This window comes from Pleurodeles waltl, chromosome 3_1 (genome assembly GCF_031143425.1).
Source record: "Pleurodeles waltl isolate 20211129_DDA chromosome 3_1, aPleWal1.hap1.20221129, whole genome shotgun sequence".
Classification (NCBI taxonomy): Eukaryota; Metazoa; Chordata; class Amphibia; order Caudata; family Salamandridae; genus Pleurodeles; species Pleurodeles waltl.
In genome coordinates this window covers 535,525,926-535,538,627 of record NC_090440.1, presented here as the reverse complement: position 1 = coordinate 535,538,627, position 12,702 = coordinate 535,525,926, and the positions used below count along the sequence as shown (strand labels likewise).

At 47.1% G+C, this 12,702-nt stretch overlaps 1 protein-coding gene across 2 annotated transcripts in view; it reads left to right on the top strand.

The window, feature by feature from the left end:
* PIAS1 (protein inhibitor of activated STAT 1) overlaps positions 1–12,702 on the top strand; it is a 446,958-nt gene that overhangs the window by 392,669 nt on the left and 41,587 nt on the right. For both annotated transcript variants that reach the window (XM_069222860.1, XM_069222859.1), the window contains exon 13: positions 9,637–9,674. In XM_069222860.1, the coding sequence (XP_069078961.1) occupies positions 9,637–9,674 (38 nt within the window). The remainder of the gene's footprint in view (positions 1–9,636; positions 9,675–12,702) is intronic.

The following is a 12,702-nucleotide window of genomic DNA, read 5'->3' as shown; positions in this document are numbered from 1 at the left end:
TCTGTTGGTCTCCAGATGAGCTCATCCCAACAAAACTCTTTCTGCATAGCCACACATTTAAAACTGTTCTGAACAACATCCTATCATCAAAAACTATCTAGTCCTCCTCTTTACGTTACCCACATGCCATTAAGTGAAACTTCATCATAAATATGTTTAGCATCTAGGATTCTTGCCCCTTCCCCTTTTTCTGCTTCAATCTTCATTAATGCCATCTTGTTTCAGTCTTCGTTGGACACTGTAAGCCTACTCTTGTATCGCACAAGCTTTTTCAGAGCTCTGTCTCTCTCTGTCGCATCAGAAAAACCCTCTTCTGAGGTATATTTTCTCTCCCACTAAAACGTACTATGTTTTTCTACCAATCCTCTAGTGTCCCCCTGTGATAATTAAATACATTCTGTTCCCCCAGCAAAGAAAAGGGCATTCAAGCATGGCGAAACAGATGTGGAAATTTAGAAGTAATGCCTACATGATGCACCACCTCAATATTCCTAGCGTTGGAAAACACCTGCTGCTCTGTTCGCACCATTTCTTGCTGTATTGGTAGTTAAAGGTATTCTCACTCCCAGCCCCCGGGCATAATCTTCTTTGTAACAGTTGTGCCCAGAAATAACACTGCCTGTTCTCACTGGTGTTACACTGTAGTTGCACCAGGTCATTCTCTCCCACAGTTATTAGGAGAGCATTTGGCCGTGGCCATCTATCCTGCAATTCCCACCGTGTATGGAGAACCTGTAGCTAGTGTCTGCCCCTTTGGCTGTCTCAATGAACTGCCATCATTCAATCATTCAGGACCCAGTTATTGGCCTTAGCATTGTATGCCTGGATGTTCCCCAGCCCACCTTGCTATTGAGGGCCTGCAAATCCAAACTTATTTCCTCTGGTATTGCCATGCACCAAAACATGTTGACAGACTACCTCCTTAGTTTTAAACACCACATATCTGCCCTCAGGAGTTGGGTAAGTTAGGTTTGTTATGATTTTTGTAATGGTTTATGCTATATTATGTTATGTTGTGAGTAGGGTGTTATCCCAGTAGGGTATATTGGCTCTAAAAACGAGCTGTGGTTGCCAAGACTGGGCCGTGCCTAGGTGAAGAGCTAAGTCTTCAATTGTTTGCAATATTCATGAACTGAGGCGGCTGCTCTGATATGCATAGGCAGATCGTTCCATTCTTTGGGAGTGAAGTAGGAGAAGGCACGATTGCTGGCTGTGGTTGTGCATATGTGGGGAATGGATGTTAAGGTGAATGTGCACTGGCATCTTCCTCCCTTGCTTGCTGTCACACCGTGCTCGCGCCCGTCCACCCGTCACACGCTGTGATGGACAGATCGTCGTGCCGAGGTGGAGTTCCATATTGAGGTGTCTTTGCCAATGATTACTACTTCTGTTTTGTCTGTGTTTGGCTAGAGATTTGGTTTTCGTCTATCTGGCGACTACAGTCATGCAGGCAGAGAAGTTGGTCTGGGTGTTCAGCCAGATAGGGTGCTGATATGCTGGTTGTCTGTGTAGGATACAACATTGACTCCGTGGGCACAGATTATGCTGGCAATTGGGATCATGTAGACATTGAACACAGTGGGGGCTGAGCAATGATCGTCTGGAACTCCTCACATAAGCTGACTATTTGGGCTCAGTCTGTTAGGAAGGAGCAGAGCCTGTGGCCTTGAATGGCAGCTTCATGGATGTGTTGGATTAAGATGAGGTGAGAGACTATGTTGAAGGTGGCAGGTCAAGTAAAATGAGGGCATTGATGTTTCATCAGGAAGATGTCTGTGGCAACGATGAGGGAGAAACCAGAATGATTTGTCAAGGATGTGGTTGACTTTGAGGTTGGTGGCCAGTTGTTTGTTCACAAGCTTCTCCATTACAGTCACCGGGTAGGGCAGCAGGAAGATGGGCCAGTATTTGCGCAGTGTCTTTGGGTCACCTTTTTTTTTTTTTTTTTTTTTTTTTTTTTAAATAATGAATGCGACTACTGAGGCGTGTTTCCAGGCGTCCATGAAGGTGGCCCTGTTGATTGAGTCGATCAGTATTTGGGTGAGGACTTTGCTGATGGAGTCCAGTCCTTCTGCAAATACTTGATGAGGGCATGGGTCAAAAGATGATTTTGAGTGAATGGATCGCTTGGGTTGTGATTGTGGGCCAGGTGGTCAGGGTATTTTCTCTGGGTATTGGTTGTGATGGGTAGGAGGCCTGCAAGAGTGAATGAGTCAGTTTGGGGGCATATAGTTATCATAGATACTGGCGATCTTGCTGCTGAAGAAGACAACTGTGTGCAGAGGTCCTCTGAAGCGAATGACTCTTGTTGAGCATGCTGCAGGAGAGGTGAAATCTTTCACAATGGTGAAGGTTACTTTGGTGCTGTTGGTACTGTTTTCGATGTGGTTGGTGAGTGGGTGCCTGGTTGCTCTGATTTGTTGGTAGTGTCTGAGGGCTGATCCGTAGGTGCTCTTGTCTGTCATCCTTGCTTTGTCTCCTTCTGAATGTAACCCCACATTTACTTAACTCAATTGCTCAGTCCTTTAAGTTGCCTCTTCCTGGGACCAGTTACAAGCATTCAGTCCCAGCTCTCATTCTGAAGGAGTGGGTGCCAAAACTGACTAGTGACCACCCACACCCTTGCAGACATCTTTTCAACTTGCCTGTCCTCAGCATTTCACCATTCCGTGCCAGAATGCTCTTCCTGTCCCTTTTCCCCTCAGCTGGGCTCTGGGGTCACGGGTGCAGTCGCTGCTGGAGATGTCAGATTTTCTCTCTCCACAAGCCTGTGGGTGAGGTGACCTGCTGCAGCTGCAATGGCTCTTGGACACCCTGAGAGAGCTACCGTCATGGAGTCCAGTGTAGCTAAGAGATACACAACTGGGTATTGTTGATCACCATGACAACGTGTCAGTACAGATAATGTGCATCTTCCTCTCTATGCAGTAAAGGAATATTTCTTTATCGTAATCGGGTATCCCTAGAGCTGGGGACGAGCACATGGTACATTTCAGTTCCAGGATTGACTTTAGACATTCTTCTGAACATGGCTATGGATTAAGGACATATTTTCTTGTTAAATTACAAAGGGGTTGAGCTGTAAGTTAGAAGTAAAGAATTCACTTCCTGCAGTACCCTACTATGCCAATTCTCTCTGTACAGGTGGAGCCATCTGTAATACTGCTATCATCCTTTCCTGAGACACTTTCCTTGTACCTTTCTCTAATTCGTGTCCCAGAAAGATTATCTTGGATTGACAGTTCTGAAGTTGTGATGCAGCCAAGTTCACCATTTGTTGTAGCTAGAACACCACTGATTCCATCAGGCGAGGTATTGGCACCAGCATCACCATTCACCGCCATGCCTTGCTGCAGTCAACTGTTTTTTCAGACCATGGCCAATCGCCCCTTATAGACATGCCCGTTGATGGGTCTCATGTTGCGGGGAAAGGCAGATTCCGCTAGGGAGCAGTTCAAGGAGAGCAGGACCACAGCATGCTGCCGGGGCTTATTTGCCCAGCCACATCAGCCCCATCACTCTTTTTGCGGCTTTGGCAGGGGTACCCCATTGTGCTGGCCAGTTCTGCCTTAGCAAGGTGTCCAGGGTCCGCACAAGCCGCTCAGTCCACTACCCCACCTGCCAAACCCCATGCTGTTAGTGGAGCACAGCTACCCAGTTGGAAGCAGGATACGACGATTCTTGCCAGGTTATCACATCAGATAGTTGGGTCCTCCAAATAGATCCGCAAGGGTTCACCTCTGACGCATCTTCCACTGTCCCTGAAGCAACTGATGGATGGCAACCTGTCTGCCTTATGTCAGGAAATGCAAATCCTTTTAGCCAAATGGCTCTCTGTCAACACCTTCTTCTGGAAAGAAAAGTTCAAGTTACACTAGCGTAGGTATTGGCTTCTTCTGCCCTGGAGATCTGATGAGAGTGTAGGACCTGCAGTATGCCTATTTCCATATACCCATCCTGCAAATCCATTGACACTACCTATGATTCATGGGTGAAACAGGAACATTTTAGTTCACTGTGCTCACCTTTGATCTTACCAGTGCCCCTCAGATGTTCATTAAAGTGATGGCAGTGGTAGCAGCGCACCTTTGGAACTTCTGGATCTCCATCTACCCCTGCCTCGATGACAGGCTGTTGAAGGAGCACTTCCCTCAGGCAGTCGTCAACCTTCTCCAGACTACGGTGAACCTTCAGCATGTTGATAGTGAACCTCAAAAATGAAAGAAGTCACACCTGACTCCTTTTCAGATGCTTCCCTTCATCTGAGCCATTCTGAACACCATTCGGTTTCGTGCCTTCCCCCAGAAAGATTTCAGGAGGATTCTGGATATGATCCCAATCTTTAAGCCCAAGTCCTGGATTTCAGTGAGATCAACTAGGAGGCTACTGAGGCTGAAGGCCTCCAGCATCCTGCTGGTCAAGCACACCAGGTGACATATGCCGGCTCTGCAATGAAGTCAAGTTTCAGTGAGTACAACATCAGGGAGATCTCGCAGGCCACGTCCAGGTCTCGGAGGATACTGTGAAATATCTAAAGTGGTGGTTACTGGATCCCAATTGTCAGTTTCAGGCCCCTCTCCCTACCCAGAGCTTACAGTGATGACCGATGCATCCCTTCTGATTTGGGTAGGCCATCTGGGAAAGATGGAGATCAGAGGACTTTGCTCTCCATCGGAGGCCTTGTCCATATCAATTTCCTGCAGATAAGGACCATCCCCTTGGCTTTGAAAGGGAGCTGGTGCAGGTGCTTGGACCACACACCTCCATGTGGTATTGCAACAAGCAGGGTGATGTGAGGTACTGGACTCTGTGTCAGGAGGTGCTACACTTCAGGAAATGGCTGGACTATCAATGGATCTTCCTGGTGGATTTTTGAATGCCTGGGTGGATGAGTCCAGCTGTTGATGCCTCGTGGATCCTGAATGGCAGTTGCAACCAGAGATGGTGCTGGGTTTGTTCCATGAATAGGGAGAACCTTGGCACAGTCTGATTGCCACTGTTGAGAACTCACAATGCCAGCAGTTGTGCGTGTTGGAGTTTTCAAGTTACCTTTCCCTAGGGGAAGTATTTCGACCTCACTTGGAATTCTGGACTCTTCTATGCCTTCCTGCCAGTGCCAACCCTACACAGAGTTCTGAAGATGGTCAGCAATGACCGGGCCCAAGTCATCCTACTGGCCCTGAATTGGACACGCAGAGTATGGTATCAAGAACTCCTCGGCTTGAGCATCTATTCTCCAACAGGCTGCCCGTGAGGAGCTGCTGTTGAAGCAACAGAGCAGGGTTCTGCACTCATGCGTTTATAAACTCCATCTTCGTGCATGGAGATTGAGGAGCAACAGCTGATTACGTCTGACCTTCCTTCGGAGGTGGTTGATGTCATCTTGGCAGACAGGCGTCCCTCGACAAAAACTGTATATGTCTTGTGTTAGGACAAATTTTTGGTTTGGTGCAGCGCACACCAGATTTACCCCCTCCAAGCCAAGTTATCTGACACACTGTTGTCTGTTTTGTCCTTTGCCCAGCAAGGCTTTTGGCCTTTTTACAAATTGCCAGACAAGCCCTCACTATTTGTCACCAGTTGTGATACATTTTGTTTGTTAAAGGTCTCCAAAACTTGTTTCTTCCCTCTCCTTTTGCCATACCTAAGTGGGACCTGTAGGAAGTTGGCTCTGTATATACTATCTCAAAGTGAGAGATAGCGTGCACAGAGTCCAAGGGTTCCCCTTAGAGGTTGATAGTGGCAAAATTAGATAATACTAATGCTATATTTTGTGGTAGTATGGTCAAGCAGTAGGCTTATCAGAGGGTAGTGTTAAGCATTTGTTGTACACACACAGGCAATAAATGAGGAACACACACTTAAATACTTGACTCCAGGCCAATAGTTTTTATATAGTAAAATATATTTTCTTTATTTTAGAACCACAAGATTAAAGATTTGAGGTAAGTACATAAAATGCAAGGCACTTCACACAGGTAAGTATAGAACTTTGATTCAAAGGAGTAGTACACACAGTTTTAATTAAAATGGTTAGCTATTTTAAAAGTGGATACAGTGCAAAAATCAACAGTTCCTGAGGGGGGGTAAGTTTGGTTAGGTTTGTCAGGTAAGTAAAGCACTTACACAATCAGTCTCCTGGGCGTAGGCAACCCCAAAGTCACTGCACCAGCAACACAGGGCCGGTCAGGTGCAAAGGTCAAAAGAGGGCCCAAAACACATAGGTGCCTATGGAGAACAGGGTTTTCCGGTTCCAGTCTGCTAGCAGGTAAGTACCTGTGTCCTCTGGGAGCAGACCAGGGGGGTTTTGTAGAACACTGGGAGGGACACAAACAGGCACACAAATCACACCCTCAGCGGCACAGTGGTGGCCGGGTGCAGTGTGCAAAGTAGGCGTCGGGTTTGCCATTGAAAGCAATGGAAGGACCCGGGGTTCAGGCAATGCAGGCAGGGCACAGGTGGGCTTCTTGGGGCAGCCACCAACTGGGCTAGGAAGAGGCCCGCCTGCTGGTCACTCCTGCACTGAAAGGTGGTTCCTCTCGGTGCTGAGAGTGCAGTGCTTTGTCCAGGCATCGGGTTCCTTGTTACCAAGCAGTCGCGGTCAGGGGGAGCCTCTGGATCCTCTCTACATGTGTCGCTGTGGGGGCACCGGGGGGGGGTCGACTCAGGTTACTCATGTCGTCGTAGTTGCCTGGGAGTCCTCTCTCCGGTGTTAGTTCTCTGGAGCTTGAGCCAGGGGAGTCAGGTGCTGTGTGTGAAGTCTCACACTTCCGGCAGGAAGAGAGTTCTTTGAAAGTTTCTTTAAAGTTGCCAAGTTGTTGTAGTTTTTGAACAGTGCCACTGTTCTCTGGAGTTTCTTGGTCCTTCGGGTTCAGGGCAGTCCTCTGAATCCTCAGAGGTCGCAGGTCCCTGTCGGATGCGTCGCTGTGCAGGTTCTTTGAGTCTGGAGACCGGCCGGTAGGGCTGGGGCCAAGTCAGTTGTCGTCTACTTTGTCTCTGTGGGGCTTTCAGGTCAGCAGTCCTTATTGTAGGTTGCAGGAATCTGATTTCCTGGGTACAGGGCCGCCCCGAAATACTAAATTTAGGGTGGGGTTTAGGTCTGGGGGGGCAGTAGCCAATAGCAAGTGTCCTGGGGGGTGGCTACACCCTCTTTGTGCCTCCTCTCTGTGGGGAGGGGAGCACATCCCTATTCCTATTGGGGGAATCCTCCAATCTCTAGATGGAGGATTTCTAAAGGCAGGAGTCACCTCAGCTCAGGGCACCTTAGGGGCTGTCCTGACTGGTGGGTGGCTCCTTGTTTTCCTCATTAGCTTCTCCAGCCTTGCCGCCAAAAGTGGGGGCAGTGGCCGGAGGGGCGGGCATCTCCACTATCTGTGATGCTGTAACAAGAGGCATGAGCCTTTGTTGCTCACCACCAGGTGTTAGAGTTCCAGCAGGGGGGAGTGAGAAGCAGCTCCAACCAGTACAGGCTTTGTTCCTGGCCAGAGTGACAAAGGCACTCACCCCATGTGGCCAGTAACTCGTCTGGTTGTGGCAGGCTAGCAGAAACTGGTCAGCCTAGCACTAGGAGTCGGACTGGTATTCAGGGGGCATCTTTAAGATGCCCTCTGGGTGTATTATAGAATAAATCCCACACTGGCATCAGTGTGCATTTATTGTGCTGAGAAGTTTGATACCAAACTTCACAGATTTCAGTGTAGCCATGAACTGTGGAGTTCGTGTTTGACAAACTCCCAGACCATATACTCTTTATGACTACCCTGCACTTATAATGTCTAAGGTTTTGCTCAGACACTGTAGGGGCATAGTGGTCATGCACTTATGCCCTCACCTGTGGTATAGTGCACCCTGCCTTAAGGCTGTAAGGTCTGCTAGAGGGGTGACTTATCTATGCCACAGGCAGTGTGAGGGGAGTGCCATGTCGACTGTCATTGTCGCCCCACCAGCACACACAAGCTGTGAGGCAGTGGGCATGTGCTGTGTGAGGGGTCTTCAGGGTGGCATAAGACATGCTGCAGCCCTTAGAGACCTTCCCTGGCAAAAGGGCTATTGATACCAGGGGTACCATCTACAAGGGACTTATCTGTGTGCCAGGGCTGTGCTAATTGTGGGAACAAAGGTACAGTTTAGGGAAAGAACACTGGTGCTGGGGCCTGGTTGGCAGGGTCCCAGCACACTTTCAATCATAACTGGCATCAACAAAAGACAGAAAGTCAGGGGGTAACCATGTCAAGGAAGGCATTTCCTTACAGGACCTTAACTTGGGCCTCACATATCTGATGTTCACGCCCTTTGAGCTGCTTCACAGCAGTCCCTTGTTTCTCGTAGTCAATTACCTAGGTGCTGCGAGTGAGTGAGCTTCAAGTTCTGTGTTAACCCACTATACTCAAACTTCTTTCCTGACGGACTGGTTCTCCTTACGCAAGCATCCTTCTTACCAAAAGTTATGACGCAGTTTTGCATAGGTCAGACCATCACTCTGCTGATGTTCTGTGCTCTGCCTCACCCCTTGGAGGCAGAGGAGGCAAGACTCGATCGCTTGGAACCCAAGAGCGATCAGCTTCTACATTGGAATAAAACATCAAAATAATGGGACACCCAGTATTCCTAAAAACAAGAGTAATAAACCACATATGAAACAATGTTCACCTAGGAATCATTCATTTGTTAATTCATATATTTCTTATGACTACTTTGATTACTCTTATGACTCTTCTTTTATATTTGAATACAGAGCATTTATCATCATTTGTGTTGATTTCCCTTCCTGTGGTTGTAGACTTCGGCCATATACGAATTAATAATTGAATGATTCCTAGGGGAACATTGTGTTTGATGGCATGTGTGGCTTTAGATCCATCATCTAGTGTTGGGTCCGGATGTTTGCAAGTTGTTTTTGTTTGAAAAGTCTTGTCACCATATATAGTGACTCACCCTCTTGCTGGTAATGCTCATGGGCATTGACCCATCATCAGATTTCTTCCGCGGTCGGGTCTGGTCGTGTTTTCACCAAGCCTCGGTTCGGGCCGTATTAGACCATTTTTCTGTTCGGGAAACCTCCAATCCATCGGTGTTGTCATCCAACACGTTATTCAATTCCTTTGCGAAAGGACTCAGATACTGCAAAGGCAATGGGAGCATTATATACCACACCATATAGAGGCTCCTTTCGCAGGCCCCAATTCAGAGGAGGATTTAAGCCACAACCTTCTGAACCTTCTACCTCCCAGTGAAAGCATGGACAACAGACACAATATCAAAGAGGAGGCTTTAGAGGGTCGTATAGAGGACAATATTTCAGAACCAGAGGCAAATTCCAAGCCTCAAAGCAAGCCACTACACCAGTCCAATTAAAGTAACTGTTACTGGGCAATGATGCTTCTCTGCTAGTAGTACTTTATGCAGGTATAGAAATAAATTCACAAAGGTTATTGCAAACAACCAAGTCTATGTAAAATGAAGTTTTCAATTGGTAGGCCTTTTTTATCTTTCTGCCTTCAGGCAGCTTCAGACTGTGTTCTGTTAAGCGTACTACACCACGTTACTACACATGTCAGGTCTCTCTGTTTTCCTTATGTTCCCCATGGGATCCCTGCTTATAAATATTAATTGAGTTTTCTTTTTGTTTTTTCACAGGTTTAGACTTCTTTCCATTCTTATCTGGGGAGAATCAGGTATGTCATTAAAAAAACAAATGTACTGCAATGCAAATCAGTGGTTGTCTTGGGCATCACCAGGCCTCTGTGTACTGTATAGGTCCTTAAATTAAATTTAAAAAAAAATGTTTTTAAATGGCAGAGGGAAGGCATGACATATTGCACATTAGGATGATTAGGTTAACTCGGTTTAAGGTGGTGAGAGGAGACTTTAGTGCACATTGTTAAATCATCTGAGAATCTCTCTCTATAATTTGTTGGCATCTATCCCTAGTCTATTTTAGGTGTCTCCTAAACAATTGATACTGGAGGAATGGAGCATTCTGAAACACTTGGTGGGTTTATACTTCTAAATATGTGCTGCTTTTTTATGTGTATGGTTTAAATAGGGGAGTTGCATAAATATTACAATATAATTTCCAGATCACTTTTTTGTTCTACCACTATATATTTGTTGTGCTCGTAGTCATAAGGGTGGCCTGAAGCGTCGCACCAAAATGCAAATTCCCCCCCCCCCAAAAAAAAAACCAGGTTTTTCCTGTCTATTGGGGCCCTATTTTGCTGGACTGAAACCTTTGCACACTGTTACCCCTGCTAAACAGGACGAAAGTGCGTGTGCTTCCCCTTTATGAAAATTGGCCTACCCCTAATTAACTAAGTTACTTGCTTTTAACGCCTTATAATACAGTTTAGGAAATGTACCCATGCCTTAGAAGTAAGTTAAATATCACCTGGGGACTTCAGTACCTTTTCATGGGCGCTATCCCAGCAATGTTTTAGAGGGGACGTAGGGGAAGGGACTGCTCATTTTCCTCCCCGCATCTGAGTAAACACAAGAGCTGTGGACAGGGGAGAAAGGGTTTCTCCATCTTGAATTGTAGAAGTAAGCTGCACTGTGAGTTGTTTACAGTAGGGCAAACAGGAATTGCTGCAAACGTGGGTGGTATTGCCCCCTGGATACTTTAGCCCCATTGGTTAGAGAGGAGCCAGGAGTCACCCCCACCCACCAGCTGGCAGCAGCCATAAATGTGGCACCCTTTCAGAACACTTTCTGCACCTTTCTGAAGGTCAGAAGAGGACAGGACCTGCTGCCTATGATCTGAGAAGAGCCCTTAAGGATTGGGCCTGCTTCCTTTTGTACCCAGGTCGACAAAATGGACTTCAAGAGTTAGTTAGCTGACCTCTAGCGTGGCTATAAGGACACAACATGCTGCAACAGGCCTTTTTCCTGATATGACCAGTTGACCAGTACAAACTGGACCCGGTCTGGACATTGCAGATGCCCTCTGCTGAAGGGAGGCCTGGCCTCTTAGTGCTATCCTTCAGCTTTTGGGAGCCTTAGAAGTGACCCAGAGGAGCTGCTCTAGAACCCCTGAAAAGTTGAGCCTTGAAACATTTTTTGACTTCCGGAGCTGCGAGGGAGACCTTACGAAAAAGATGTCTGATTTTCGATGCACCTTCCTTCAAGTTTGCTCCGATGGAGGATTTTGAGCTCATAAAACTTTTTAGCCAAAAGGTAAAATGTTGAAATGTTATTGTTTAATACATTACAGCATAATTGCTGAGTAGTCACTTTACCAACCCAATTCCCTGACCACCATCATGTCCCACATTGACCGCAATCCAGTTCCAAAACAGAAGTCTCATGTAGCTCATCATTCCCCATGTCTCAGGTGGGTGTGTCTGATTCACCTGTGTGTTCTTCATCTGTTCCCACTCCCCAGTTATCCCAAATTGTCCCAAATTTCTTCAAGCAGCCTCATCACTTATAAACCGCTCGTTCCATCAACTTAGTGTTCCATCCCCACCTCTCAGTCTTGTATGTGTGGGGAAGTCACAGAGCCCTACCTGTGTGCAACATCACACCTCTCTACCATACATCCCAGGTTCACTGGTATCTTCTGATACTGGGACACATTAGTTAGTCCCAGGAGCACTAATTGAGGATGTAGCTCCAGTGACTGATCCGTTGCCTCGTCAAGAGATTTTGTCAAGCCACCCAGAAGACATGTAGGCCGGGACAACTCCACAGTGTTTGGAAGAATGTGCCCTCCAGTCCAGCCGTGAAGGTAATGCACATCCTTCACTCTCCCCATCTTATGGAGCAGTGTGTGCGTATATTATCTCCTTTGTAGGATTATAATCTATATAAGGCAAAAGATAGCCTTGGTAGCCATGTCCGCTGGGAAACCCAGCGCATCCACCCATTCCTCCTTGTCAAGCTCCCTGAGGTCCTGCTCCCATCTACCAAGCAAGTGTAACAGAGGGGGTTGGGGGTTGCGTATGACTGTGCTGTATGTCAGCGTGATTAGGTTATCATCTATGCGCCCATCCAGTAATCTCCTTTCTAGTGGGGCATCTTCTTGTGTTTACTCCTCAGAGGGCATGGCTCAGTTGCCCATATCTAAACCACAAACTCTGGCAAGCTATATTCTTTTCTTAAAAAGGCAGATGGTACTAGCCCACTCGTGTCCCACACATCTGCTAGTGTAGGGAGGTCAAAGTTGTCCCTGAATACCGCATAGGGATGCCACAGAGCACAGGCGGGTGCCGTCCCATAATGGTGTTTTTGAATCAGTCTGTCTTTCCATCCCAATTCCCTGGTCAATCTCTTTCAGACATCCACTACCGTCATGGTGGCTGGGCATGCCCCAGGTAGCTATCTACCACCGTATAGGCTATGTAGGAAAATGCTATCCCCTGTACTCAACCTGTCCTGTCTGTATGCTGGGTCATCCCACTCCATGCATGCCCAGTCATGAACTACACTCACTTGGGCTGCCCGTAGTATTTTCCGATGCATGGCAAGTCAATGCCTCCATCAAATTTGGACCTTTGTAGAACTCTCATGGCAAGGGGTACCCTCCTGCCATAGCAGCATCTTCACCAGTGCATCTCGTCTAGTAAACAGGGCGTCCAGTATTTTGTAAGGGCTGTTCTGGAGAATATATAATAGTCTGGGGAGGGCTACCATCTTTAATAGCGCCACCTGCCCCAATAGCAAAAGCAGAAGTGACTGCCAGTGTTTTATATCAATCTCCAGCCA